At 47.4% G+C, this 27,985-nt stretch overlaps 1 protein-coding gene across 1 annotated transcript; it reads right to left on the bottom strand.

Moving 5' to 3' along the window:
• Positions 1-158: 158 nt before the first annotated feature.
• On the bottom strand, positions 159-24,940 carry FANCI (FA complementation group I). The gene is made up of 37 exons (XM_086620042.1): positions 24,857-24,940; positions 24,679-24,751; positions 23,978-24,108; positions 23,423-23,579; positions 23,288-23,345; positions 22,669-22,710; positions 22,074-22,197; positions 20,538-20,623; positions 20,233-20,365; positions 19,873-19,965; positions 19,236-19,372; positions 18,233-18,413; positions 17,541-17,628; positions 16,857-16,987; positions 16,143-16,213; positions 15,098-15,212; positions 14,592-14,714; positions 13,429-13,497; positions 12,082-12,183; positions 11,084-11,263; positions 10,868-10,989; positions 10,304-10,468; positions 9,570-9,749; positions 8,065-8,228; positions 7,574-7,650; positions 6,998-7,114; positions 6,208-6,259; positions 5,495-5,622; positions 5,293-5,361; positions 5,078-5,165; positions 4,586-4,770; positions 3,903-3,959; positions 3,764-3,823; positions 2,949-3,035; positions 1,744-1,839; positions 1,050-1,175; positions 159-224 (listed from the first exon to the last, which is right to left on the bottom strand). The coding sequence occupies exons 1-37, from the start codon at positions 24,938-24,940 to the stop codon at positions 159-161; spliced, it is 4,017 nt and encodes a 1,338-aa protein (XP_086476168.1).
• Positions 24,941-27,985: the final 3,045 nt, after the last annotated feature.

Raw genomic sequence — 27,985 nt, 5'->3', positions numbered from 1 at the left:
CCAGGGTCACTGCTGGCAGACCCATGGGCACAAAGGAAGAAGTCATAAGTATTTGGCAAGAGAAACAACAAACCATCATCTGCACAGTTCTCCAAGATCAAGGCGAGTCTACTACAGAGCAGGTGTGGTGGGAGGAGGCAGCAGTGGCAACCCCAGCTTTATTTTTTTCGCCGTCTCTTCTTTTTGGGTTCCTGATTCTCATCTGGCTGCTCCGCGGTGCCGCTCTGGAGAGAGAGGGAGAGAGCAGGAGTACAGAGTGTGATTGTTTTTGTGTGATTAGGCTAAGGAATGTTTACTTAAAGCAAGAAACCAGATAGGCAGAATAGGATTTAGTTTTTTCCTCTCTAACACAATGGCCTTAACATGGGACTCCTCTCAACCACTGAAACTTTCCCCGTAGACCTCCTGAAATTCCTGCTGGAACTCAGGCCCCAGTTTATGAATGGCACAAGATGGGGACTTTGTGCCAGACTTTGGCTTGTTGAAACACTCAGGAAAACGTGGACAGAGGCACCAATAAAAACCTGGACAATCAGCAAAATATATTGTTTTGGTGGTTTTTTTTTATCTGGCACAGGTTGTGCTACCTTTATTAGCACTATTTACAAGAGGAGATCGGGCGAAGGAGAAGGATGCCTTGCAGAGTTTGCTTTGCCAGCTGTTTATCTACAAAAGTTAACCTGGATGCAAAATCACTTTGCATCCTGCTGCAAAGGTCTGATCCTGGCCAGCCAGTAGGTCCTCAGAGGTAACACAGACAGACCTCTCTGCTTGCTGAGGCAACCAATGAGGCCCTAAGAGCAGTCCCACTTCCCCAAGACCAGAGAGGAAAGCAACTGGTGCACAGACATACAGGTCACTCAAGGCAGAGGGCGGGGGTGAAGGGATGTTAGCCAGGCTAACACTTCACTATCAGCTTAGTCTTAAAGTGAGGGCTAACCCAGGGAAGTCAGACTCTCCTAATTCCACATATACCAGACCAGGTCACAAATACAGCTGGGCTCAAGAGAGGGGGAACCCATCAGTAACAGCAGCTAAGTTGTTCTGACCTGGTCATTGTCCGGCTCGTTTTCGGCATCCTCTTTATTATGCTCCTGCAACGCGCTGTCTAGCATGGATGCGTTGATGCGGAAGTCCCGGGAGGTGCTTAGCTTCATATATTGCATCAAGTTTACCTGCAGCAACCAAGGTGAAAGCAGGGGGAGAGGACGTTCTGCCATTAGCATTGTAATTTAATTTTCTACCCTGCCTAATCGTTTGCACAGCACTGGGACTGAGTCCATCACAGCAATGCTGCAGGACTGAAGCAAAAGGAAGGTGAAGAAGCACCTGCCCCGTGCAGTCCAATGAGCCATTTGCATTTTCATAAGAGCCAAGTGATTACAAGGCACTCTCACTCTCATGTAGTACCTCATCGTGGTACATTGATCGCCTTATGAAACAAGACTGGGCGAGTGGGGTGGGGAAAGCTGGCAGTAGGTGTGAGTTTCTGGTTGAGCAGAAGCTTGCCACACAATGGTAGGTCAGAAGCAGTACAGCCATTGACACCTGCTGGTATCAGAGTGACAGCAGCTCAGTAGCCTTGGGCCAGGAGCTTGGGGAAAGGCTGAAGGAGCAGTAAGGTCCTTATGCTTTCCTAATTGAAGCAGCAGTGGAGATTTTAAAAGGTGAAACAGCAGTAGCCCTCCACCATGCCACTGTTCCACTGAATTCAGGTCACAGAAGAGCTCTGCTGTGCATTACCTTTGATTTCTTGGAGAGATGGATAAGGAACTTCTCATACTGCTCTATTGCAAAAATCAGATTTGGGATTGGCTTGGTCTCCCGAAGCACCTTAGCCTGAAACACAGAAAGGAGTGTGACAGGTCAGATTTGGAAGCGAACAGCCCAAAGATACCCTTGTAGGTATGCACCCGTGTATGTTAACAGACCTGCCTGCTGCAGCTCTAGCACAGCACCTGTCTGTCTAACAGCAGCTTAGATCCCCAAGAGACAGTGATGGTGTAGCATGACACGAAGACCACAACCACTCCCGTTCAGAAGTGTTTCAGTAACCTTGCTCTGTACCAGTCCTGCCCCACCGAGCCTTGCCAGTTTTGTTACTGGTTTTAAATTGATTCCTGCAGTAAGGCTCTCCCATATATTTTGTACTCTGCCTGCAGCCTGCAGCCCACAGCCCTGGTATGCCCGACAGCCATCACAGCAGAACTTTCCCTGCCGCAGCTCTGCAAAGGTGTCTCAAGCACATGCCTTCCAGGCAACGAGCACGTTGCTGTTTCACCACATTTTTGCCCCACTTATTTAACATCAGTGATGTTTGTTCCCCATGCTCATAGACGGGCAAAAGGACATGCAGCATTTCAGACCGTTTCCACAAGCTCAGGGAACAGCTAGGAAGATCATGCTTGTGGCTTTTAAACCCTTAACATCACAAGAATGTCTAGGACAATTGAGACAGAGGAAATGCTGGCTGGGAGCACAAACAAAGGACATAAAAGGTCAGGAACCTGCTGCCTGGTCACTTGCTCCCAGACAAATCAGTCATTCTCAGCTGCATTACTTTAGTGGAATCCACTACTTTATCTTTAAATGTACTGATAAAAATTAGAAACACGTAAACAGTGTGCAGTATTGGCTCCAATAAATGAGCCCATTTCTGTAATTTCATAGTTTACTCCAAATGATAAAATACCAGACAAGACAGACTATCCAGACTTTACCTTTGTTTCATGCCCCTGAGCTTTTAGGCTGCATTTAGTGAAGTTTTTTTTTGGGTTTTGTTTTTCAAACTTTTCTCTGAAGTTAATGTGGAAGAAATTAGATTTTTACTTAAAGGCCTAAATGACAATTTGTCATTGGTGAAGCCACCAGGTATCACAAACCTGGAGGTACAATCCCAAGTTCAAATGCAGCTCATGTCCCATGTTCTAATAGTGAGTCAATCTTACCATGACTGTGGAGACTGCAGCAGCTTCATCCTCTTTCTTCTTCTTTTTCTTCTCTTCTGCAAAGCTTAAGCTCTCACTATGGATGTTCTGAAGGAGGATGCCAAAAGATGTGGCATTAGAGGGTAATTAGAGAAGAAAGGCCAGGCAAGTAAGGCCAGGAAGCTCTGCTCTGGCCAGCCAACAGCATTACCAGCTAGGTGATAGAAAGATAGTGATAGAAGAAGGATGGAATTGAGGGCAACCTCAAAAAAAAAGAAAGAAGGGAAAACTAATTTCATAATTTATACATTCAGAAATAATATGTACATGTGAGAAGTACCCAGGAAATATGTACGTGTAGCTCTGCACACCACTACACCTTCCCTAATGCGCCACGTCTGTTCTACAATTCCTCACTCAAGCACCCAGCTCCTCTCAAACAGCCAAATCCCATCTTCAGCACTGCAGTCTTTGGCACCCATGTTACTTTACGCTGTGATGACTGCAGTGTTGTTGACCTTTATTTGCCATTGTTGTTAACAGCAGTATTAATCTCATCCAAAAAAAGTGACATGAACAGAGAGGGGAAAACAAAAGCCAAAAATCAGCTCTCCAAACACTCTTCCTTCCCTGCTCAAGCAGAAATCAACATGCTTGGTCCCAACGGTGCTGAAATGTCTTATGCTATTATTTGACATAGTAAAGCTTGAACTATAAGAAACTCAAATCCTGTCAAGAAGATTAATAATCCCCAAAGGTGTCCATGTATTGCAGCTGATACACCACTTAGCATCAGACAGACTAACTGTGATTTTGCCAGTTAATTTAGGCCTTACCTGTACATAAGTAATGAATGAGTAACACTGCGGGGTCAAATGGGAACCTGAGAGCTTCACCTGCAAAGAAGCAGAGAGGCTGGTGTACTCCCAACTGAAGGCAATGAGCCATTTCCTCCAGCAATCTGCTCACACTCACCAGCTTTTCGAGCCTTCCTGGAATCGTATTCGAGGTGCTGCGGCAAGCTTGGATGTACTGCAAGGAAAACATAAGAGAGTTTCTTGTAGGTACACTGTTTCCAGGCAGGGCTCAAGCAGCTTGTCTAACGGCACAGCGGGGACGGCAGGATTCACAAGAACTATCCTCCCCAGTGGCTCGTCATATTCCAAACGCCATGTCTGCATTCCAGAGCTGTGAGAGAGCTAAGTGAATTCACCACCTTGACTCAAACTGGCTGCACTGGCCTATTTTCATGGCCCACTCCCCCCAGGTCGGATGCTTCAAGCCTTAGATGGGAACAAGTGGCAAGGGCAGGATTGCTGAGTGCCATGAGAATACCACTAGTGCTGTTCATTGTGGCACACAGCTGCGTACACAGGAACCTACAAGATACACTGGAAAGAGCCACACCAAGCCACGCACAGCCAAATTCAGCTGGAGAGAAGCTTTCCCTTTGTCTCCACTGGTACAACTATCACTGCCCAGAAAGGTCACAAAATTGAGGGCATGAAAGCCAACAGAACAAGGACTCAACTCCTGCGAGAGATCAACAGCCCAGTCCTGAGCATAGCTGCTGCCAGGGGTCACTGTGAGCTTGCTGTAGCAGATGGGAAAAAGTTTTTAGATCCCAGCCAGCCCACTGTCAGCAGAGCAGCACTCACATGTTTGATGAGGGAGGTGAGAATTGCGTATGTCTTGCTGAGGCTTCTCAGCAGCGTGTCCACACAGCTCCCTGCAGGAAGTGCTGTCTGTACCAGCTCATGATAAACCGTCAGCAGAGTTCCCAGCTGCAGAATTACACCTTTCTCCAGTGCCTGGATTTGGTTTGATGCCTGAGAAGAGTCTTCTAGAAGAAAGAGATGAACACCTGGTGAATGTGTGCCTGATGAAACCAGTTACGCAGGTGGGAGGCACAAAAAGACCACCTTTGTATGTGGCACACAAAGCACCAGTGTGGCACAGGGAAAATAATCACTGGAGGGATTTTGTGACAATGCTTTCTGTCTTACATTGTTCATGTGGAACCAGCTCAAGGGAGAGTTTAACCTGCCTTCAGGTGATGCTACCTCAAAATCCCAAAGTATCTTATTGCTCTCTATCTTAATCTGTTTTTGACAAAGGTGTGACAGTAAGAAGTGGGCCACCTTCATTACCTGATGTGTCTGATCCCAGACTGGTGAGTTTCTTGATAAGCCAATCCACCTCTTCAAGGACCTTATCTGCCTGACCCAGAACCAGCAACTAAGACAGAAACACCAATAACAAAACAGGCTTTTGGAGGAGTTTGGCACAAGAGGAATCTACAACCACTTGCAGCAGAGTAGCCCTGGACACTACAGCTTGTTCCATACACACTATTTTGACTCACACAGACAGTAGGGGCTGCAGTCTTGGCATTCACTATGGCAAAATGGGACCGACTCTCTACTTCTACATCCTGGTCGAAGGAGAGAAGACAAATTCTGGTGAGTGAAACTTTAGCCACTGTCACATAGTTTGCACCAGAGATGCACTCAATTCTGCCCTGACGGCAGTAAGCAATGAAGAGTTAGCCTGCTTCTGCATCATACCTGGTCTATATCTCCCAGGCAGGCGTGGATGTCTTGTGCGAGTTCACGCAGCAGACTGACAGGACTCTTGTACAGAACGTGGAGACTGAAGAGCATAGACAGCAAACCCTTGCAGCAAGTGATATCCTCTGTGGGGAAGGGAAAACAACACATTACCAGGTGCAGAGCTCCCCTAGCTATGTAGGAAAATCAGACATCCCGTGAGAGAAAGTCTCAGATTCAGTATGGATTTAACAATCTGCATTCCCAGAAACAATACACAGTAGGTGACAATCCTATCAAAATACCACAGTTAAAAAAGCGGAGTTTACAGCATCGGGCATCACATATAATACTGCAAGGGGAAGTATGGCACACTGGAGCCCTCAGCTCACAGAAAAGTGATGACCAGAAGCACAATACAAACTCTGGCAAGAGTAATATCTTTCCAGAGTATAAATCCAGATTTGAGCAACAGATGTGCTAAATAAGAAGGGAGAGAAGTCAAGTAAGCAGCTTCTCTTTCTTCAGCAATGCTAATATTTACAGAGATGGAGTTTCTTCCCTGATACTTGTGCTAATAACCACAATGTCATGGCAATCTGCCACAGAACGGGACCTCAATATATCTGTAACAAAGAGGTAAAAACAGGACAGACAACAGCAGGGCACCTAAGGGTCTAATATCAGACCTGACCCATCACATCTAGACACGCCCCCCAAAGCTTACTTACCAAGAGCGTTTTCTTTGCAAATTTTGACTGTCCAAGTCAGGAACTGAAGGAACTGCATAAGGGAAGAAAAGATATTGCAGCTTTGAAACAGAATTCAAAGCACAAAACTAATAATAATTGAAAAAAAAACCAACAAAAAACAGCAAAGGGAGACCAGCAGAGTCCTCTTCTGGCAAAAAGGCACCCAGCCATGCTCTGTGAAGTTCCACAAGGGACACTTAACCTACTAACAAGTGAAAAGCTGAGATCCAGGACAGGAGAATGGCTATGCGTTCCCTTGGACAGAGTAACAGCTCCATTTAATTTAAGGTAAATGATGACTCCAGACTTCTGGCACACTTTGAATGCAGTCCCCAGCTTGTAAAAGTGGGGCACCTCTAGTCGACTTTAGAGAATGCCTCCTTGCATGGAAGGAATTAGGCGCTCAGCCAGTTTGGACTGGTCATAAGTCTGCTGGCCTTTTTTGGCTCTATTCTCATATGGAAGCCATCCCACATCTAGGCTCTGTTAGGAGTCCCTGCTCAGGCGAACAAGTCATTCAGACTCCAGGTGCCCAAAGGCAGGATGAGAACATGTAGGAGAGACAACTTGTTCTTAACTGTCCTTGCAGGCATTGGACAGGAGTGTGCTTGGTAATGTAACTGCCACTTTGACATGCTCTGGTCTGCAGGAGAAGGCAGAACACACACACGTGTCAAAGCCCTCAGGTGTCAACTCACTCTGATAATCTTCTTCCCACACCTAAGGCTACTACACACATCCCTGCCACTCCAGAAAGGTTGTGAAGTACCTGCTGAGAGGCGGGATCCAGGAGTTTGGACAAAGTGGAGAGAACTGTGATGAGTGACTGCGTTTCCTTGGAGTTGAAGTCATCTTCCGCACTGCTGAACTGGTTCACCAGGGACCTCTGATCACGGGAAGGAAAGAGAGTGCATGCTTGTTGCAGGGCCATTATAAGACACAAATAACAAGAAGCTGCAGCAGATAAAGGAATCGGCAACAAGGGGAATGACAAAGAATGTAAAAAGAGGACTCTTCTTCTAAAGAGGGAATGCTGGTTTTTGTTCTGAGTGCTTACGTAGAGGCCCAGATATAATTCAGTGTGACTTTTACAGTACTCAGGTAAGTTTATGCTGCACTGAAGGACCTTATAGCTCTGTAAATACAAGCGCACTTCAAGCCAGCTCTGCACAGCACCCTGAAGCAGCTTTCCTCAGGGATCAGAAACTCTTCCGAACTGCCAGCGAATCAGTGTCACAGTGGCTATCACATACTCAATCCTGTGGTCAAGCAACAGAGAGCTAGCAGTGTTTTCTGCCAGAATTACCAGTGCTTTGGAACACTTGCAGTGCACAGTGGTACATACCTGAAACTGTCGGATCTGGAAGGCAGCTTTCTCCGTGACATTAATATCCGTTTCTTCTGCGTCACCATCAGTAATATCTGGCAGAGACAGAGAGGTGCAGAAAAAAGCTAAATGCCAAGAGCAGAATATGGGATTTATTTCCAAAAGTAGGAAAGACTGTAACTGCTCACAGCTAGAGGAGGAATACAGACTGCAAAACCGTTGTGAGCACAAAAATGTGTTAAAGGCAAACTTCAAATAGACGAATGTTATATCAGACCCCAGCCATCCTCTGCTGACAGACTGAGAGCTCTATACAAGCAGGTAAAGATATCTCCGGAACTTGTCTCTGGCAGGAAAATCAATGCTCCTAAGCCCACCTTGTTACTGAGAGACAAGGACCAGACCCCTCTCTCTCTACTTACCGATAAAGGGCACTGGGTCCCTAAGTGCCCACACATGGGCTGGAACACAAACCTTGAAACCAGAGCAGAGTTGTACCATGTACCTACCTAAGGCTTGTAGAAATTGGGGTATCCTGGCAGCGTACAGCTGCTGCACCGTGTTGAAGATCCGCAGCAAACCTTCCAAGCACAGAAGTGAAATGCTTTTGCCCTTCTTCTTCCCCGATTCTTCAACGACAGTGGGAATTGAAGTGTACCTCCAAAGCAGAACCCTAAGGGATGGGAGACAAGTTAGCATCACATGCTCCAGTAAAGCTGGCTGCACAGCGCAAGAACTGGAATAGGGCTAATCACAGATTCTGCTCTTAGGATTGTATTTTTAATATAACTAAATTGGAAGGTCTGTTTCCTATAGGAAAGTGGAGGGAGAAGAGATCCATTTTTAAGGAGATCTTGTTTCAGTGTCAGCAAAACAGCTACTGCATTCTTCCTACACGGCTAAATAATTTAATTCTTTCCAGGTGCCAAGGGACCTTCCAATCCCATTTCAAGTCCATCTTTATACACTCATTTCTTCCACTTGGCTTTCCTTCTGTCTCAGACTACCCAAACACTGATCACTGGTGTCAAATCTGTCAGTGACAAAAAGAGTTTTTCTCCTGACAGTTTGAATCTGTGAAAGGTCAGATATCTCTACAGGGCTTCATATAAATAAAATCAGAAAGGTAAAGGCAGGTAAAGTAAAGCGAAAAGCTTTGAAGGAAGCAAAACTGTTTGGCCCAAAGAAGACTTTTCCATTTGTAGACAAACATCTTTTTCTTGCTCCCCGAAGCCCACTTCTTTCCTTTTTTGTTCCTTCTCTTTTCTTCTCATTAGTTCTGTCGCCTGCACAGATGATCTTATTCTATTTCAATGTCCAATGACACAAAACATGTAGCTCACATGTAGTCCTAACAACTGCAACAAAAATAGCCTCTATTATTTGGGGCGAGACACAAAACGGGCATTATTCATGGCAGAGGTAATTTGCATTTTGTGCTTTCTGCTGACTGGGATCTGAAAAGACCCCATGCAGATATGACCTAGATCCCAAAAGACATTTACATGCTTAACATTCTTGGATTTCCAAAGGATTAGATGCATGAATGTCTACAAGCATCTTGCAAAAGTCCTAAACAAATGTTTTCTAAAGCTGTGTCCCTCTTCCATCTGTTTTTATACCATAGCTAGAAGTGAATTTTAACTTCATTGCATCCCAGAGGCCTCAAGAATCCAGCCTGTAACCATCCTATCTTCTCTGTGACAATGAGTGATGAGCCAAAAGTCAGAAAGAGGCTGAAAATGAGAGTTTGATGACATTTGGTTCTTTCAGGCCACATACCATTATTAGAGCTGTATCACTCACTCTGGCACAGAAACTGTAGTGCTGTCACTTGATTTCTCAGGAGCAAAGAATGGCAATGATCTCAACCCAGTAATAACAACTGTTTGAAACAGTTCTAGTCTGCATTCTTTTTTCAAAACCCTACCTGAGAATAAAAAAATCCTCAAAAGTCTCCAAAATGCATTGCTGCTTTTTAGGGCTGATGTCTTCATGTGCCACAGTGACTCACCGTGTGATTTTGCAGAGGTTCTGAAACATCTTCTCAGGATTTTGACCGTCTGGTCCATCAGTTTGTCCTGTCTCCTCCAGCTGCTGCACCTTCTGCAGGGCTACGCTGACAGCATAGCGCAGGAACTCTGTGCTGGAGCGCAGAACCCCTAGGCTCTCCTCATGGCCTTGGGCATTGTCCCTGAAGAATCAAGAGCACTGTCAGAGAATTGAGGATGCACTGGAAAAGCACAGGAATGGCCTACGAGATTCAAAATCTAAATACACACTTACAAATAAAATCACTAGCTGAATTCAGGGTGGAAAAGACCCTTTGTTTTGGTAGCTTGTAGTGAATACTCAGAGGACAGAGTTCCAGCAGCCTTTCCAAATACACTAACAGACATGGTTTGAATTGATGTCTGGCTCTGTTCCATAGAGGGCTGGAGCTCAAACACTGGAGTTTGTTGTCTGGGGAACGGCCCAGGACTGGAAGAGCAGAGACTCTCCAAGGTCTTAAAAGTCACAAGCAAGGTTCAGGAAAGCTAGTTTGTCAATACCAGGAGTTGTACAGCTATGGTTCCTGCTTGGGCTATGATGTTCTGCAGACAGCAAGTGCTGTTACTGCTCGTGCTTTGTACAGAAATGAAAATGTCTGTACTGCCTATGCAGCGCACAAGACAGCCATCATGCAGACACCACAAAAGCAGCTTGTGAATAGGCCTTAAAGCTTCTCCAGATACGGCAGCTTCTCACCTGAACAGAGCTGTGAGCAGAGTAGATACAAAACCCATGGACAGGAAGCTCCGTGCAGTTTTGTTGCCCGAGGTAGACTTGTTCTTTCCAGCTTTCTCCTTCAGGATTTCAGAGAGTTTGTTGTAACACGTAAACAAGCCTAGAACATCCTCAAACTTGTTCTTACTGCAATAAAGTAGTAGAAAAATTAATGGAGAAAATCCAGTCTTATATTTTCCCATATGAAGCTTCAGTTGCCAAACCACACAATGACTTTCTAAATGATAAAACCATGACATATGACATCTCTACCTCCATAACAGTGTATACCTCATCCATTCCTCCTTGCCCTGCTCTTCTACAGAAGGTCACATCCCATCTCCCAGAACACACAACATTCAAAATGAAGACACTTCCCAAAGTTCTGCGAATCTCTGTGCCACAACGTGCACACACTCAGAAAGTATCATTCTGATTCCGTGTTGGCACTGTTACCCTGTGCTTGCAACGAATGTGTCCTGTACTCTGAAGAGCTAGGCACAGCATAGCACAGCTAGTGCTGGAGGGTAAGATTTGATGTTTTACCTGAAATTCCCTATGTTGAAATTGTACTCAATCAGGACCTCACAAATCCCCATCACCTGGATGGCATAGATGTTATTCTTTACACCAACACCAGAAGACAGAGAAAAATCTGCTGATTTATCCTAAAAGGTAGAGGAAACAAGTGAAAAATCTTTTTAAAACCTGACAAGAACTCAGTGTCTTCTTCCTCTGAGTCAAACTGAAAATCTGATTTACCAGTTCAAAGTCTTCCAGCTCGCTCTTGATCATGCGTCGTGTGACAGATTCTAGCATCTCTTCAAAGTTTTGCTCAAATCCCACATCCTCCTCCTCCTCCTCATTTTCAGCTCCTTGACATAGACGCACAGTGCTCGTGTACCAGGCGAGACAGTGTTGAATGCAGCAGAGCAGATGTGCCTGAAGGAAGCAGCCACAGTCACACTCAGCCTTCTAGGTGGAGGTCACTGGCAGAAGCGGACACAGACCAGGCTCTTATGGTTGGATGTGAAGAGCCATAGCTGCCTTCGGAGGTTCACGTGAGTCTCAAGAATATGCCCCATCCCAAGAATGAGGGAATCTGTAATCCTACACACAGCTACCCAGTTCTAGCTTCAGACAATGTTGTCTGCGTGAGATCGTCTATATGGGATGTGAAGACTCAGCTCTCACTGATCCCTCAACCCATCTACCTCAGCTGCTGAAAGAGAGGGACAGGGAATTTCCAAAAGGGCTCTCACTCTAGCTGAAGTACCTGCTCCCTTTCTGGTATGCTACTGCAGTGCAGCACAGAGCTTCCTTAGGGGAAAACAAAGAGATTAATTTGAATTTGTTCCCTTAGAAATCCAATGAATCTTTGAGGTCTCATCTGTAACAATATCAAAGGAGCAAAATCAAAAGGCAGATTCCTACCCCTGCTACACACACACTGCACGACTTTTATGTGGAATTAAGTTGAAGGAGGGAAAAAAAAAAAGAGAGCGATCTTAATAGACGATAACAGAACTACATTGTTCCTAGAGCATTTGTCACACAGGTTTCCCAAATCACTTTGCTAATGGAGCTCTAATAGACAGCCTGAGGCAGGGGTGAGATGCCCAGCTCTATTGTCTTTAAAAGAATTGCTCCAGGCTAGAAGAGGCTGGAGAAACACAAGGTATTCAGCTCATGTAGCAGCACAACTAAAATGCTATGGAACAGATGAGCTTGCGGCTGTGGCCAGCCAATATAGCTCTTACTAGTGGTTCTTGCAGAAAGATTTGATCTCCTTGAGCCATAATACATCCCTCAAGTTTCAGTGGAGGCAGGAGGTCTGGCTGGGGCAAGTAATATTGCTTTATCTGTCACAGAAAACAAGAAACAAAAATAACCAGTTACTTAGTAACTGAGCCTTTTAGGTTGTTTCAATACAGAATATGATAATCTTTGCACTCTGTTCTACAGAGCAAAAACTGTCACTATGATAATGGGACTGTACATGTACCTGAGCCACGTCATCTGCTCTTAGTAATTAAAATCCCCTCTTGAGTTGCTCATGTACCTCTCAGCTAGGACACGTCAGCGTTCTAAAACAAGTTTATCTGACCACTTGCTGTTGTATTGCCTCAACACACATCACTTGCACTTCATCTGCAGTGCTACCTACTGCAGAACTAACTGCCCCTGTTGCCCATCACCTGTACGGAATGCTTGGCACTGTTATGGCATCCAGCTTCCTGGCCTAAGGGTGCAGACAGTTATGGAGGCTACGCTTGGCACTGAAACAAATGCATGAGAGACCGTGCTTGCACCAAATCCTCACTGTTTGGCCCACCACTGGAAGGAGATATGCTCTGAGTATGGATATAGGATCAGAACGGAATAGGGAAAGTTATATACACAATGATGCAATAAAATTTTACACATTTGCACTAAGTTCCCGTTAAGTGCCCTCTGCTCTGCTCCCAAAAGCCGCCACGGCTATGTTCATGTTCCCTCTCAGACCCTATACTGTCATGGGAAAGCTGGAATTAGTCAGCATGAACTCTACGGATGATTAAAGGGAAGAAAATTACTTGTCTCAAAGAAAGCACAGCCTGTCCAATGGATTGAGGAAATGTGATTGTCTTGTTGCCATGAGCAACACTGTTGGGGGATGAGTTAATCCTCCTAGATCCTACATGGACTTGGGTATTCACTCGATGGGAGGACAGCAATAATAATTACTGTGTCAGCACATATCCTTGGGGAAGTATGGGAGGGTAACTGCTGTGCTCTGCTAAGGAACAGGGAGCGCACAAAAGCACTTCTCTGGGCATCGCACTTCTCACAGCATCTCAGAACTGAAGGGATGGAAAAGGGTCCAAGAGATCCTTTCTCTTCCATCCTCTGACAGGATATGAACCAGTCTCCAGACGTTTTTCTAGTCTGCTTTCTCAATATAGTAGGAATTTGAACACCTCTTTATAGAAGTGCTGCAGCACTTGAACCTGTTTCCAGTGTAAGGGAGAACTATTTTCCCAATATTTAAACTGAACTGCTTGCTATCCTGGTTACAGTGCAGAATTCTTAGAGTCTCTGCAGCCACACCACAGAGCATTATTTACCTGGGACAAGAGCGTTTCCATTATAGAGCTGGCCAGCTGGGAGTTCCTGCGAAGGACGTCATAAAAACCCTGAAGACAGGAAGGAAGGACAAGTTGGCTTACACAACACAGAAAACGAACCACGTGCATAAAAAATTGGTGTCATACGATGGCAACGAACCTTTGACACCACAAGGAACCAGGAAGAAGTAACAATGTGCTCAGTGTAAAACCCCATACCTGGCAAAGCAAAGGCACCACAGAAAGAAGGTATGAATCAGAAAGAGTATAAATTTCCTCACAGGGGCCCTCTCACAAGCTGTATCTCCCTAGCAGCGGTGGCATCAAGCCCAGAGTGACTTTCACTGCTATTTAACACTAGCACTAGATCCAACTTCAAACTGCGAAATCCTGCTTCAAAGGCAAAACAAGCCAGTGGGGAAACTGTAGGAGGTAAAAAATCCTTCAGACTGAGAAAACTCAGTGGATGGATAAAGCAAGCACAAGTCTTATAGCAACAGTGATGAACACACCCAAAACTTGCAGGTCACCAAAGGTCAGTCCAACCAAGTCAAGAAGGAAACAAAATCTCTCTGACCTGACCAGGTTTTTTTCTCAAGGTGGTACCCCACAGTTACCTCAGGAGCTAAGATACACACCCAATAATAGGCCATTTACCTCAAGAAAACCGAAGGACAGATAAGCCTTTACAGAAACTTGGAAGAGGAGAAAAGACAGATCCCTGATGCACTCTCTAAAGAAGTTTCCCCATAGTCTCCAGTCAGAGTTTTCTTTGGAGCCCATCATTAACTCCCAGCAACTCTGCTTCTGTCCAATGCCTATCATAACACTCCTCTTCACCAGGCATCAAACATGCTTCCCATTTCCTAGGCCACACCACAGGAAGAGAGACTTTGACGCATTTTTGGTCTTAAGGAACACATTAAACGAGGAAGATACATCAATGTGTCTTTGGGCCTATAATGGTCCCAAATAAAAAGAAGCAGAAGGATTGAAAAAGAAGAAAATATAGTCCTTGATACATGTGTCCCATGAAGAACATAACTGAGATGATAGGTTGTTTTCCACAATAACGTGATCATTATTTACCTGGGGCTACAGTAGAACCAGACCAAGGAAGAGCTAGTGGCTGTTTAAAAGGATATTGAAGAAACCGTGTTTACCTCATATAACATGAGTCGAACATCCGCTTGCTGGCTCAAACATCGCCTCAGGCTGCCTAGGATTTCAAGGCAGAAGGCCTCATTAGCTGCAGAATTATAGCAGGCATGAACATCTGCCTGGACCTGAGAGGGAATATTAGTCACGTTATACTGGTTACAATTCTCAAATACCACAACACAGAAACAAGGTGATAAGGGGCCCGGCCCCTGAACAATCACTGAAACCGTCCTTAGTGTGCTGCTAGGCTCTCCATCATCATCATGGAGCAGAGTGAATACTCCCCACAATACTGGTGCCATAAGAGAGAATGACTCAGAGAAGCAACATCCCTAGCCAGCTTCTCTTTGCACATTGCACTTCCCAAAGTTTTCCTTCCAGGACTAATCCTAACTGAAGTTATGTTCGCATTTTGGGAAAACACTCCACTCGAGTTGTTTCAAAGAGTGCACATTAGATGCGAGACAGTCTCATATGTTCACACCACGGGCTGTGGAACAGCACTTACCTGAGTGGCACCAATGGCCTGGCTGCACTGCGAAGAAGACAAGCTGCCCAGAACCTTAAAATTTCTTAACAGAAGCAAAAATCCAGCAACTGCAGCTTTACGAGCATCGAGCTGCCTGTGAGTCAGGGGGAGGAAACAGAATCATAAGGAAAAACGCAAGCAAGAAGCTCAGAAGTAAACACAAGATCAAGTCAGCCATGAAAAAGGGTCCTGAATACAGTGACTGGGCCCAGTGGAACTGCGTTCCCCAAGAGGGCGGCACAGTCCCAAGCAGTGAAGAGCCTGGCAGTTTGCTAGGAATTCCTTCGCTCTACATTCTCACAACATTCAACTTCCTTTCTGTCCTCGCAATGCTCACTCTGAGGGAGAGCCCCAGGCCAAAACCCAAGCATTAGATGTCCCCTGAAAACTGGAATGGGAGAGTCTCACAGAGCTCTTCTCAGAGTTGGAAAACTCCTCACAAAAAGCTGGGGTTTTGCTTTGCTCACCGAAACCTCTTGGGTCTTTCCCAAGATCAAGTCCTTTGCCTTGAATAATAACCCTAAATTATGAATTCTGTATTCATAATCAGGCAGCCACTGCCCAAGAAAATCCAGTCTACGATTACAGCATTATGAAGACAGCAGGATGGTTTGCTCAAAGCATTACCAAGCCTGCTTCTCTACCAGCTTGTCAGGGATCAAAAGGAAGGTGGCGGCTCAGCACTCTGATCAGTGGTTCCTTCCAGACTCTCCCTAGCATCTAGATGTACTCAGCCGTGCAGACATACGTTGGAATTGGTTTTAATTTTGCCTGTTTATTTGAAGGTCCCAACAGCTTTCTGAATTTCCAAAGCCCATTAATCTAGGAGTTGGGATTTGCATCTCAGTGGGTAGAGGTGAGACTGTAGTACAGTCTTAAGCTAAAGGGGTACGAGATGTCACCACCTAGTTATGGGAAGAACACAGTAAGCAGACACTTAGCCAAAACCAACAAAAAATACTTCTGCTCCAAAAACATAAATGAGTGGTAGAAATCTTCTCAAAGAATCCCCTTCCCAGCTTACCTGGAAAAGATAGCTTTTTGGAGAACAAGTATCAGGGAGTCCCTCACCGACATGCTGATTTTGAGGAGAGGCTGGAAAGGAAGATATATTTTGGAGAGAAAATCACTAAGGCATGCCAAGCCCTTGGGGCATATGAGATCATCTTCCTTAGGCCCATCTGGCCCTGCATTTCCAATACTGTCATCAGTACAACAGGAGAACCAGCACATTTTAAAACAATATTAAATTTAAACCCAGAGAGCTGTAGCAGTGAGACACCTTAGCAGGTCAGTGAGGACACAGTGCAAGGGTTTGGGAAAAGAACTGTTATCCTCAGATTGGATGAAGCAGATAAAAATTTAACGCCAGGCCGGGCAAAGAGAAATACTGACGCGGAGCTCGGAAGGAGCAAAAATCAACCTGACAGCTACAGCTGTTCAGCTAAACACCGTACATTTGGTTTTCTACACTGCGCAGCATCTGGGCATCTTCCAGATGAAAGGTCAGCACGGAGCGGTCTCGGTACCACGCCAGACCGCACCATATGCTCTTTGCTAGAGGGCACGTGCAAATCCATGCTTGAAGAACAGCTCCATGCTACACTGAGCAACCTACAGCAGAGCATGATGGCTTATTTTACGACGAGGGTTATTAGATCATGCATATAATTGTGGCCTAAAGCTGTCACTGGAACTAAATTAGCAAGGATATTCATGAAGGAATGCAAAGCTTTACCTGTACTGCCCGGAGGAGCCCTTGCACAGTGTCGATGGGCAGAAAGGACAAATTGTCAAAGGTCTCTGTGACTTTGGAGGATGAAGTCTGAAGCACAAGAGGAGCAGACACAACAATATTGGACAGCAAGTCTGAAAAATAAAAGGATGAAAGGAGCAGCTGGTGCCAAGAGGCCAGAAAAGTCTGACCAAAAGACGGCTGTAGAGCTAACAATTACAGAACAATCAAAGCCGTTCCATTACACAGAGAGGATGAGCATTGAAAATCTGAGCTCTGCTGCGGGTACAAAGTGCAAAGCACTCCCAGCTCGGCTTGCAGGGGCTCACCCCACCAGAGGGCACTGAGGTATAAGAGGAGAGCCTGTAGCACAGGCATTCTGGCAGCCCCAGAGACTCCCAAGCACCTGCCCAAGGACAAGGAGGAAGGTAAGACTAGGAATGTGTAACAGGTTACTGACTGATGGATACCAACTTTCTGTGCGTCAGCTGTTCCATGGCAACTGCCTGCAAACATGTTTTTCACCTGTGCTGAATACAAGGTAATCTGATGCAGCTGACACCTCAGTAAGAGGGGAAAGAACAACTGATTTTCTTGGCTTCCAGTCACTTTAGCGGGAACTTGTTCTGAGAAGCTACATTCTGAGTGTCCACAGAGCAGGACACATCCCTTTTTCTTTCCTGTTACCTATGAAGTGGCTGACAGGAGATGCTGCTTTTGTGAGGACTCTGTTCAGGACCTGCTCAAGAATATCACTTCTGATGGGCTCATGAACCTGAAATGAGAGACAACAATGAATAAATATCAAAACCTACATAAATGTAAGATATTCTTGTACCTCAGAGCATAAGCATTGTGTAGTACAAAGCAAATCCAGATCTGACAGGTAAGCTGGGACTGGTTGCCAGAAGTCCCCTTTCAGCTAAATGGGTACAGACTGAATCATATTTCGTCCTAGTCCAATCAGAACCTGCACATCAGAGACACACACATTGTACACTCGGAGCATCATGGATCAATTGGTCTGTGGGATGCAAATTTACCATTTCAGTGAAGATGCTGGTTTCAATCTCACCTGACAGATTTTCTTTGTACCCCTGAATTTCTCTACCTTCTCTGCAGTTTCTGGGAAACTGTAGTAAGGATTACATGAGTATCACGGTAGCTGGAACAGATTAGGATTAGGTCTTTATGAGGATGGCCTCTTCCAGATGGACAGGGGTAAATAGGATACTAAATCTAGTATTGCTTGTAAAACACTAGCAGGATTTGGATACAGCAGGCAAGGTTTTGATACCATTCACCAAGAGAGAATAAGAACAGAGTTCCTCTTGCCCGACCCACCCCTCCCAAAAGCCCCTCTCCAAACCATATGCTACCTTAAACGTTTCCAGCAGGATACTCGCTCCCAGTCTGCAAGCCTGCTGGGTTGGCATTTTTGAAAGGCCATAACCGGTATCAGTAGCTTTTCCTCCAAAGGGCTTTTTTGGTTCGTACGATTCCATTAGGCTGAAGCCAAGATCCACCAGGCCCTGAGTAACGTGATCCCAGCCAAACTCACTGAGGAAAACATTAGACCAGGAAAGAAACAACTTAGTCATAGAAAAGGTTCAGATTAGAGCAATCTAAAGTAAAATCATCTGCAGTCATTCCAGGGTCCAAAGCAGCAGTGAGAGATGCTTGATCACTCCAGGGAAGATGAGATCCCTCAGAGCCCTATGACTGTCTCTGGGCTGAGGGGCAGGTGCTCAGCACAACACGTCTTGCAGTTCCAGTTCTCCAACCATCAGGGTTCCTTTCCAGTCCTAAGGTTTCCTCGCTATGGGGAATGACGTGCACTGAGGTCTGATCTGAACACGACAGTAGCCTACAGCCGGGATGCACAAATATCCTACTGATCCTGAGATCTTCAAGCCAGAGAGGAAGACAGAAGAGGAATGCATCACATCAAACTAAAGGACAACTGGTGACAGATCACAGAGCTATCCCACAGGATGTGTAAAGCACTAACCATGTGGGTGAAGAAAACAGTGAACTAATCACTCATCCCTTGATCAGAACACAAACTGCAACCGGCAGCATGACTCATTCCATCAGCTGCTTTACCAGTAAGAAATAGATGGGGCCCTGATCAGTTTAGTCCTTTGTACCATGAGATGCTGTGATTTGAGGTAGAGGTGGTAGATTTATATAGCTGCATTTTGTTGCCTTTTTTTTTTCCTAATTCACCAATATAAAACTGGGATTAAATCTCTGGATTTTGACACTGCTTCCTGCCAGCACCTGGTCAGCAGTATTTAGCACCCTGGAGCTTTCTAGCGAGGCTGAAACTCTCTCCCTCCTAAAGCCCAGAGTGTTCTGCAGCATGTGGCAACAACTCACCTATTTTTCACCACTTCAAGAATTACAGCGGTTACATCATATTGTTGAGGAAACAAATCCTGCAGAAACTTGGAGGCCTGAAGGAACTGCAGGTCCTTGCAGCTTCTTGTGATTGATGTTTTCAAGAAATCAAATATCTGGAACATAAAATTATTGAGTGTGAGGAAACGATCTTTGAAATGGGACCTGTATAGTCTTGGGTATGTTCCAGTAAGAGCACCAGTCAGAGCACAAGTTCCAGTACTGCCTGCCAAAAATCTTAACTCACTTCTTTCTCAGGACAAACACACCAACCTCCTTAAGTGCCTCAAGGAGGGTAACTTGCTGCCAGATGCTCTTCAGGTGGCTACCACAGAGCCAAAACTTTAAAAAAAAGAACACATTGCTTTTCTTCCCATCCTACAGTACCAATCCACAGGAATCACAACTCCGGAAAATTCTGATATTGCTCTGGGGTCTTTTATAGTGTTTAGTGAACTACGGCATACCAATGACCTAACCGCCTCCCCATGAGCATCCTGAAACCATTTTAAGCCTAATTCTGATGGGACTATGACCTAACCATGCTTCCTTTCCTTTACAAGGAATGCAGTGTACATTCCCATGGAAGTTCTCTGCAAGCTTATCCCCCACATACCTGCTCTTGCAGTCTGTGTTTCACTGCAACCGACAGCAAAAGAGCCACGCTGAAGGGACACAGGGCTTTACCAGGGTCCTTCTGTTGCTCACTCTAGAAAATAGCAAGCAACAGTCAGAAAGCTTGTGACCTCCACCTGCAGCGTCCTGCAAGCTCAGGGAAGCTACCAGGCCCATATCGCACTGCTGCTGTGGTGCAGAAAGGGACATGTCTCTTCAAACACATCATAGCACTTGCTGAAGCGAACAGGACTGCAACCATAAAATGATTAAATCCCTTCTAAAGATAACCAATTAACTTGATTTTTAAACCCCTGCTTCAACACCTTCAACAACAGTGCCTGTTTCACCTCTATCATACCTTCAGATGTCTGATGAGTTCCTCGCCTAGGTCCTGATCCAGGTTGATAACAGAAACGATATGGAGAATAACGGTACCTTCCACATGGCGGAGCTGGTCTAGGGACACTGTGGCCACCTCAAGGTCCACTGATCTGTAAAATTTACCAGAAAAAAACCACACTATTCAACACCATAAATTTTTTTTTTATGGAGGATGTACTTGCACAAACTTTGACAGTCCAAACTGAAGGAGTCCTGGACAGAACCAAGGTGACTACAAACACCCAGGTAGTAAAGAAAGGGGATAACAGAGGAAGAACTTACTGTGGAGCCCTCTGTTCTTCCTTTTGCCTCTTATCCAACTGATTGAAAAAACTAATGATTCCTTCTAAAACAGTCTTCCTACTGCCCTGCAAGGCAAGATGTTACATTAAGGCACTGCAGGGTCTGCAGTATCCCAGAGAACTATACTCCCACATCAATTACAAAACATAGAATCATAGAATGGTTTGGGTTGGAAGGGACCTTAAAGATCATCTAGTTCCAACTCCCCTGCCATGAAGCAGAGAAACCCTCCACTCCACCAGCTTGCCCAAAGCCTCATCCAACCTGGCCTTGAACACTTTCAGGGATGGGGCAGCCACAACTTCTTCGGGCAACCTGTTCCAGTGCCTCACCACCCTCAGAGTGAAGAATTTCTTCCTTATATCCAATCTAAATCTGCCCTCTTTCAGTTTAAAGCCATTTCCTCTTGTCCTGTCACTACACGCCCTTGTAAAAAGTCCCTCTCCAGCTTTTCTGTAGGCCCCCTTTAAGTACTGGAAGGCTGCAATAAGATCACCCCTGAGCCTTCTCTTCTCCAGGCTGAACAGCCCCAACTCTCTCAGCCTGTCTTCACAGCAGAGGTGCTCCAGCCCTCAGATCATCTTTGTGGCCCTCCTCTGGACCCGCTCCAGCAGCTCCATGCCCTTCTTGTGTTGGGGACTCCAGAGCTGAACGCAGTATTCCAGGTGAGGTGTCACGAGAGCAGAGTAGAGGGGCGATGTCATGGTATCCTTCATTTCCCTTCATAAATCACTGAAGCGTGGGAGGGCTCCTGTGTGGCTCATGTCCAGACGAAGTGACTCTGGTTTAGTTTGCACATGTCTTCTGACTGCACTTATCAAAGAGCCGGATGAAACTGAAGCTCTCAGCTGGTCTTTTTTTAAAGTTATTGTTAATTGGAAAGGATCCTTTATGTTATAATCAATTAGGGAGGCTTTCAAACTCCTATCCTTAAATCTAAGATTACATTTTGGCCAGCGGATCCAAACAACCCCCTTTGTCATTTGTCTTTGACTGGATCATTTCAGCATTGACTTGGTCACAAATTAAGTAAGCAAAAGAGCCAGATGACGCTGTCACAGGGCAGAGATGTCACTGGCAGCCTCTGCTTGCAGCAAGAACACATGAGATGAGACGTTTCCAGTACCAGTCAGGCTACAACCCAGGAGACAGCCATATTAAAAGAGCTATTATAGCGTGTAGATCACAGAGTGAGCAAAACCACGCTTAAGAACACTAGAAAAAACAATCCTCTCTGCTGTCTGCTAAGTCTGTGCTCATCCCTTATTTCCCAAAGGTTTCCTTTTTTCCCCACACAGAAGATCAAGATTGTATCTTCCTCTGAGCATTCAGCTGCTTCAAGCTAGAGGGAGTTGGAGCAAAAAAACTATTGATGTTTTGTTGTGTCCTGCTCCCCACAGCACAGTGTGGGAACAATCAGAATCCCCTCCAAAATCCAGCCTGTAGCTCAGTCTGTACATACTTTTTTCTCATGGTACATGCTTCGAAGGAGGCCAGCATCCATGAGCTTTTTACCTTTGCAGAAAGCAGCAGCAGCTGATAGACCAGAGGGGGAATTTCCTGCAGGTCTAATTTGGAGAACATCCTAAGGACCTTTTCCACAACAAACTGCAGCTCCTCTCCCGATAGTGGAATATCCCTGTTGGATCAAAGATGCAGCCTAATCATTTTCACTGATTTCCTTCAGAATCCCACAGCAGATTCAACCCATAACTAGACAAAGGGTCCTCTAATGTACAGACAGGCAGCGAGTGCTCCCCAGGTCCTCACCAGAAGCTGCCACAGATCCCTCAATACCTTACCACTGCCCCAGGATACTCCTCAACTTTCAGTGCTTAGATCAACTTCACATTAAGCTTGTTCATTAGTGTATTGTTAATTTGCCAAGCCTCACTCACATCTGGAATAAAAACCACGATGCCGTGCCCAGTCTCTGAGGCATGCCTGCCCAGCTGTGTTTTGTATGCAAATAGATCTGATGACCATCCATGGGGCAGTGCCTGGTATGGTCAGACCTACTGTTTGTCCTTGTCCCAGACTATATGTGAAATAGGACGTGGACATGACCGCAGCACCAGAAAGTGTTAATGTTGAAGGGAAAAGGAATTACCTGAACATGTTGGCAAGATGTATCACACTTCGAGGATCCCATCTGGTAAAAAAACCAGTATGTCAGAAAATTGAGAGCAAGCAGAATCATTGCCTGTCTTTTCCCTCCTTGTACACAATTATTCACTGTCACTATTTCCCTGTTACATTCTGATATTAAAATTAAAAGCCAAATTGACACCAGAAGTCACCACCCTAACCACCCAGACTTAGAATGCCCCAGATTGCCCCCACTCCAATGATAACAAATACCCAAGAAAGGAATAAAACCAAGCACTTCCCAAGACCAATTCACACACCACTATTACAAGATCTAGGAACAGTGTGTTCCCTTGTCTTTCCAGCCAGAGAAGGCACTGTCATGGAGGGCACGGATTCAAAGATGATAGACCAGGACACAGACGGTGACACCCAGCTCATCATGATGCCTTTTCAAAGCACTACACGAAGCACACTGTTTTGCCACGTGACTGTCAGGGATACAGACAAACGTAGCCACTGCAGGTTTAGCTCCCACTGTAACTCCCACAGGGAATTCTGTAAAAGGCCCAAAAAGTACTAGGCACTGACTGATTTTTAAACGGATTAAGGCATGGTGGAGCTGGCAGAGATATACGTACTTGCTGGAGCAGAGGGTATTTATCAGCTGTTTCTTGAACTCCTCGCCATTCAGTTCACCTGAAAAAGCAAGTCTTTTAGGAGCTGATTCCAGAGGAAAGAGGAGAGGCTGGGGAGAAGGAACTGAGAAAGGTTACCTTTCCCATAAGCCAGGGTCTCCTTTGAACTGGCCAATGCAGTGAGAATAGTGGAAAACAATTCCAAGGATTTCCCATTAGACAGGCTGCCGCCCTTAATAACATCAACAAACAAGGTGGCAAGCTCAGCCAACGCATGGCCTGGCAGCTGGCGAGCCTGGAAGAAGATATAACAACATGAAAGGGCCTAAGGCAGTGCACAGACTTCCACACACATGTCCAAACTGTCGCCAGAAATCAGCACAGGACAACATTTCTTACAGTTAAGTGTTCCCCTAAAAGGGGAATTCACCCCCAAGACTGTCATACTATCATTTACAGAACAGAGCAATAAATCAAGTTGATGTAATTATAGGTTTGGAGTTTCGAGTCTGACTATCCAAAGACAACCACAGTTACACACACAGCAAATTCCAGCACCAGCTAACTTAGGCCAGGGCAGACCCATGGAAAGGACACAACTCCTTTTCCTCAGTGGCCTAGTGCACTATCTCAATCTATATATGAAATGACACCCAGCAGACCCCAGGAAAGACAGCCCAAAGGAGCTTCTACCTCCAGCATCAGCAGTCCTATGATTTCAGACACCTTGCCCAAATGCAGGTCCCCTGACTCCACTAGCGGGACACAGTGCTTGTAAACCTGAAGCCTTCTGAGAACACCGCTTCGCTGGGAACAAGGGGAGCCTTATAACAAGAAAATAAAGAAAACAAAGAATAGGAAAAAAGTTATGCAAATAACAATGTTGCTAAACCCCAGAAAATTAGCAGGGCTAAACTGTCACCTGATTGCAACTCCCTATTGTATAGGGATAAAAAACACAGCACAGGAAATGAGAATCTCTTGGATAAAACAGCTGAAGCACTCAACCCTGTTACCACACTCTATGGCTCACTCAGCCTGCTGCTGGAGATCAGGAAGTGTCAAAATGTTGAGAAGAACCAACTTGGCAATCAAGTCTCAGCTGGCCAGCTCAGTTCTACTCCAAGGTACCCCAGAAGTAAAGCCCGCTTACGACAGGTTCATTAAAAATACGTTAGCCCAGTTTCCTATTTCCCCACACCTATGCTCAGATACCCCGTTTCCCTGTGACAGCCCTGACTGGCCGGTTCTTACCAGGATGCGAATTCCTTGTGCTGCTGACCGCCTGCCTCCCGCGGACAGCCTGTAACCCCCCGGCTCACGGGCAGCCGGCGGGGCTGGGGCTCAGCCCCCTCCGCACCCACCCCGCAACGCGCAGTCCAGACATCGCTCACCTCGGAAGATCCCCCGTAGCAAAGCTGCCGTCTCCCTCCCCTTCAGGGCCTGCCTCGTCACCATATCGCCCAGCTGCGGAGAGAAGGGGACGCCGTGAGCCGCACTTCACCCGAGGCCTCCCGAGCAGACGCGGCCTCCCCTCCCGGCACGCAGCACCCGGCCCGCCCCCCGGCGCACCTCGCTCTCCTCCAGGCTCTGCAGGGCTTCCTGGAGCCGCTCAGGGGCCTCCTCGGCCGCCAAATCCAGGATGCGCTGGGCCATGGCGCCGCGGAGGCGCTCAGCGCCTCAGTTCCGACACCCCGAAATTCCCGCCCGGAAGTGCCACCCGTCACCGGGGCAACAGCTCCCGCCCCCGAGCGCTCACTTCCCGCCCCCGCCCCCGGCCGCGGTCGCCTCTCCCGGGGACCGCGGGTTCGAGTCCCGCGGGGTGCAGGGCGGTGGGGTGCCGGCACGGGGGGTGCGGAGTGGTGGGGGGTACCCGCGCGGAGTGCAGGGCAGCGTGGGTTACAGGGCGGTGCGGGGTGCAGAGCGGTGTGGGGCGCACGCATTTGGGGTGCAGGTGCGTGGGGCGGGGGGGCGGGGAGAACTGGGGCACTCAGCACAAAGTGCCCGTTCGGGGCCACCGCGCAGCAGCGACCCTCGGGCCCTGCGAGCGTCACCCCCGTGGGGACGGATCTCTTCGAGTAAACCCCTTGGTTCCGGGGGGCACGAGGGATGGTGGCCGTGGGCGCACGAGGAGGTTTAGCCCGCCTGTAAGCAGTGGGATTTAGCCGGAGGAATCCCGGTGCCAGACCAGCGTGGGAGCTTTCGCAAGCCCCGTGCTCACGGGGAGCAGGAGCTGACGCTGCTGAACAAGGGAGAGCGGGTTCACCCGGGGCCAGGGACTGTGGGGAAAGGGATAACTGGACCTGACTGAGAGATCTGCAGAGGGATCCAGCCACAACACCTTGGCTTGGGTCCCTCTTGGGAGTTACCACCCTTCCCAAAACTCCTTTTCCCAGGACAAAGTACCCGCTCAGTGATGCCAGGGGTTGCGCATGAGCCTGCAACATGATTTGGTCTGCGATGAGCATGACAGCCAGGATGCCAAGAGAGCTCAGGTCCCCTCTGCCACCCGCATGCAGGGCCGTTGGGTCTGTTTGGGAGCTCCCACGCTGATGATGTGCCTCCATGGAGCATCATCCTCCTCACTGGGCTGCAGACAAGTGTCCAACAAGCTCTAGGAGGGAGCTGAGCCCTGTGCAGGGGCTGGCATGGGAAGGGAACGGGGAAGTTGGGAGGTATCCCATGGAGAGTGGATTGTGGTGCCCCTGGCCATGGTGGCATCGCCCAAGGTCTTGGCACAGGTCCAGGTTTATCCCTCCATGCTCACCCTTGCCCTTCATCTGGAGGCTCGTGCCTTCCTCCTCCTCCTCCCTCACAGCGGGGTCTTTGCTCCATTTGCAGGGCAGCCCGTGGAAACCAAATCCGTAAATCCCAGTGGCATTACAAAACATGCCTTGTGTAAGCCCCTTCAGTCCTGCTCTGGTGCTTAGCCCAGCTCCGCTACCTCCCCAAAATCCCCATCACAGTAAGAGGCCCCATGTGGCTTCAGCACGCTGGGATGTCCCTAAAAAAAACTTCTTTTGCCATTCCTGCTGCACCCATGTGTGGGCTCAGAGCAGTCCCTGCCACATCCCAGGGCTCCCCTCCCTCACGGATCCACAGCATCTCTCTGGGGGTAGCCTGGGTTCCAGTTCCCAAAGCTCCGAGCAGCCAATCATCGCTTGGAGGCATCGTAAAAAAAAAAATCTGCCAGTGTTTTTTTATTTTAAAAGCTGAAAGTGGTGCGGTATGGATGCTGGTTTGGATGGCCTCATTGGGGAAAAGTTGGAGAGCCCCTGGAGGGACCAGCCTGGGGAGCATCCTCTGCCGTGGAGCCGTCCCCACAGCTGGACCCTGCCCGCATGGCCAAATTCACAGCAGGACCTTGCCAGGGTTTTCAGGGCAGAAGCTGGGGAAGAGACCTGGCCCGCTCGCCGCGGGGGATTGGGCCGGGGTGGCAGGCTGCCCATCGCCTCCTCTGCCCCTGCCCTGCGCTAATGAGCGAGTTACACAACGAGAAGCTTTTATACTTTGTTAATCGGGTCTGGCATCCCAGCCCGCCCCTCCGTACGCGCTCTGGCCCGTGCACCGGCAGAGCCCCGGCTCCCTCCTTTCCTCTCCTCAACTGCCTTTTGTAATGTTTTAATGGGGTTCCTTGCCTGGGTTGTGCTGGTTTAATTACAAAGCTGCAGTGAGTTGATGCCTTGTGACAGTCTAATCCCAACCCGGTGACTCTACAAAGCTTTCGCCCGGCTTTCCTCCTGCTCCATTCCGGCCTCGCCGTCCGTGCGTCCGTCTCTGTCCCGTGCACCGACTCTTTGCGGACGGCTCAGCTTTTCTTTTCCCTGGTGAGTACCCAGGGCTTTTTCCACCCAAAATAACTGCATTGGAGACAGTAATCCAGCCCTCCCTTAACCTGGCATCTCCAAGGCCGGGATTGCTTTCAGTTCCTGGAAAAAAGGGATGTGCATCCCTTTCGTGGGAGCTGGTGGGGTAGAAGATGCTCCTGGGAAGTTGTTGAACTGGAGCCAAGCATCCCTTGTACAGCCTGGGCTCAGAGCCAGTGCTACAGCCCAGCAAGGGCAGGGTCAGGCACTGGAGGGAGGATGAAGGCAGGCTTCCTCCTCCTCATGCATGGGAACAAGGTGTTTCACCCAGACGGTGTCAGAAAGATGCTGAGAGGCTCATGGTCCAACCTTGCGGCCAGCAACAGGCTCTGGGCTGGAGCAGCAGGGGCTCAAGGGTTTGGGAAACACCTTGAGGATAATAGGACAGTAGAAATAAAAGGCAGTAAAAACACAAACCAGCTGCCCACCTGGGCAAAGCTGGGCACTCGCTTCTGCCTGTATGAGCATGGTCTGAGATGAACAGCACTGGGCGAGCTCATGGGGTTGAAGCTCCTCATGAGATGCCCCCAACCTCCAGCGTTCCGCTGGAGAGCCAGAAAAGAAGGATTGAAGGTGTTGGACGATCGATACTCACATTTTTAAACTGCTTTTGCAAACGTCTCTGGTGTTTCTCAAAGCTGCTCAGCCTCCGGCAGGCAGGCGGAGATGCAGGCAGAATGTGATGGTGCCAAGGATGGTTGGAGTGTCCCTGCCTGAGCCAGAGGGGCAGGGGATGGGGCACACGGGGGCTGTGGAGGCTGTTGGGATCCCCACTTCTGCTGATTCCCCCTTTCTTCTCCCAGTGTCCTGTGGCTGACAGAGGACAGAGGACGAC

This window comes from Tauraco erythrolophus, chromosome 14 (genome assembly GCF_009769465.1).
Source record: "Tauraco erythrolophus isolate bTauEry1 chromosome 14, bTauEry1.pri, whole genome shotgun sequence".
Classification (NCBI taxonomy): Eukaryota; Metazoa; Chordata; class Aves; order Musophagiformes; family Musophagidae; genus Tauraco; species Tauraco erythrolophus.
The sequence above is the reverse complement of the archived record's forward strand: the minus strand, read 5'-3'. Positions and strand labels throughout refer to the sequence as shown.

Excerpts from the sequence above, each read along its gene's own strand:
- FANCI (XM_086620042.1), bottom strand. The coding sequence starts at position 24,940 with ATGGCCCAGCGCATCCTGGATTTGGCGGCCGAGGAGGCCCCTGAGCGG. Across the intron at positions 8,229-9,569 it reads AACCTCTGCAAAATCACACG|GGTTCTGCTTTGGAGGTACA; the intron begins GTGAGTCACTGT and ends CCCATCCCTTAG. Across the intron at positions 5,166-5,292 it reads CTGCAGCCCCTACTGTCTGT|TTGCTGGTTCTGGGTCAGGC; the intron begins GTGAGTCAAAAT and ends TTTCTGTCTTAG.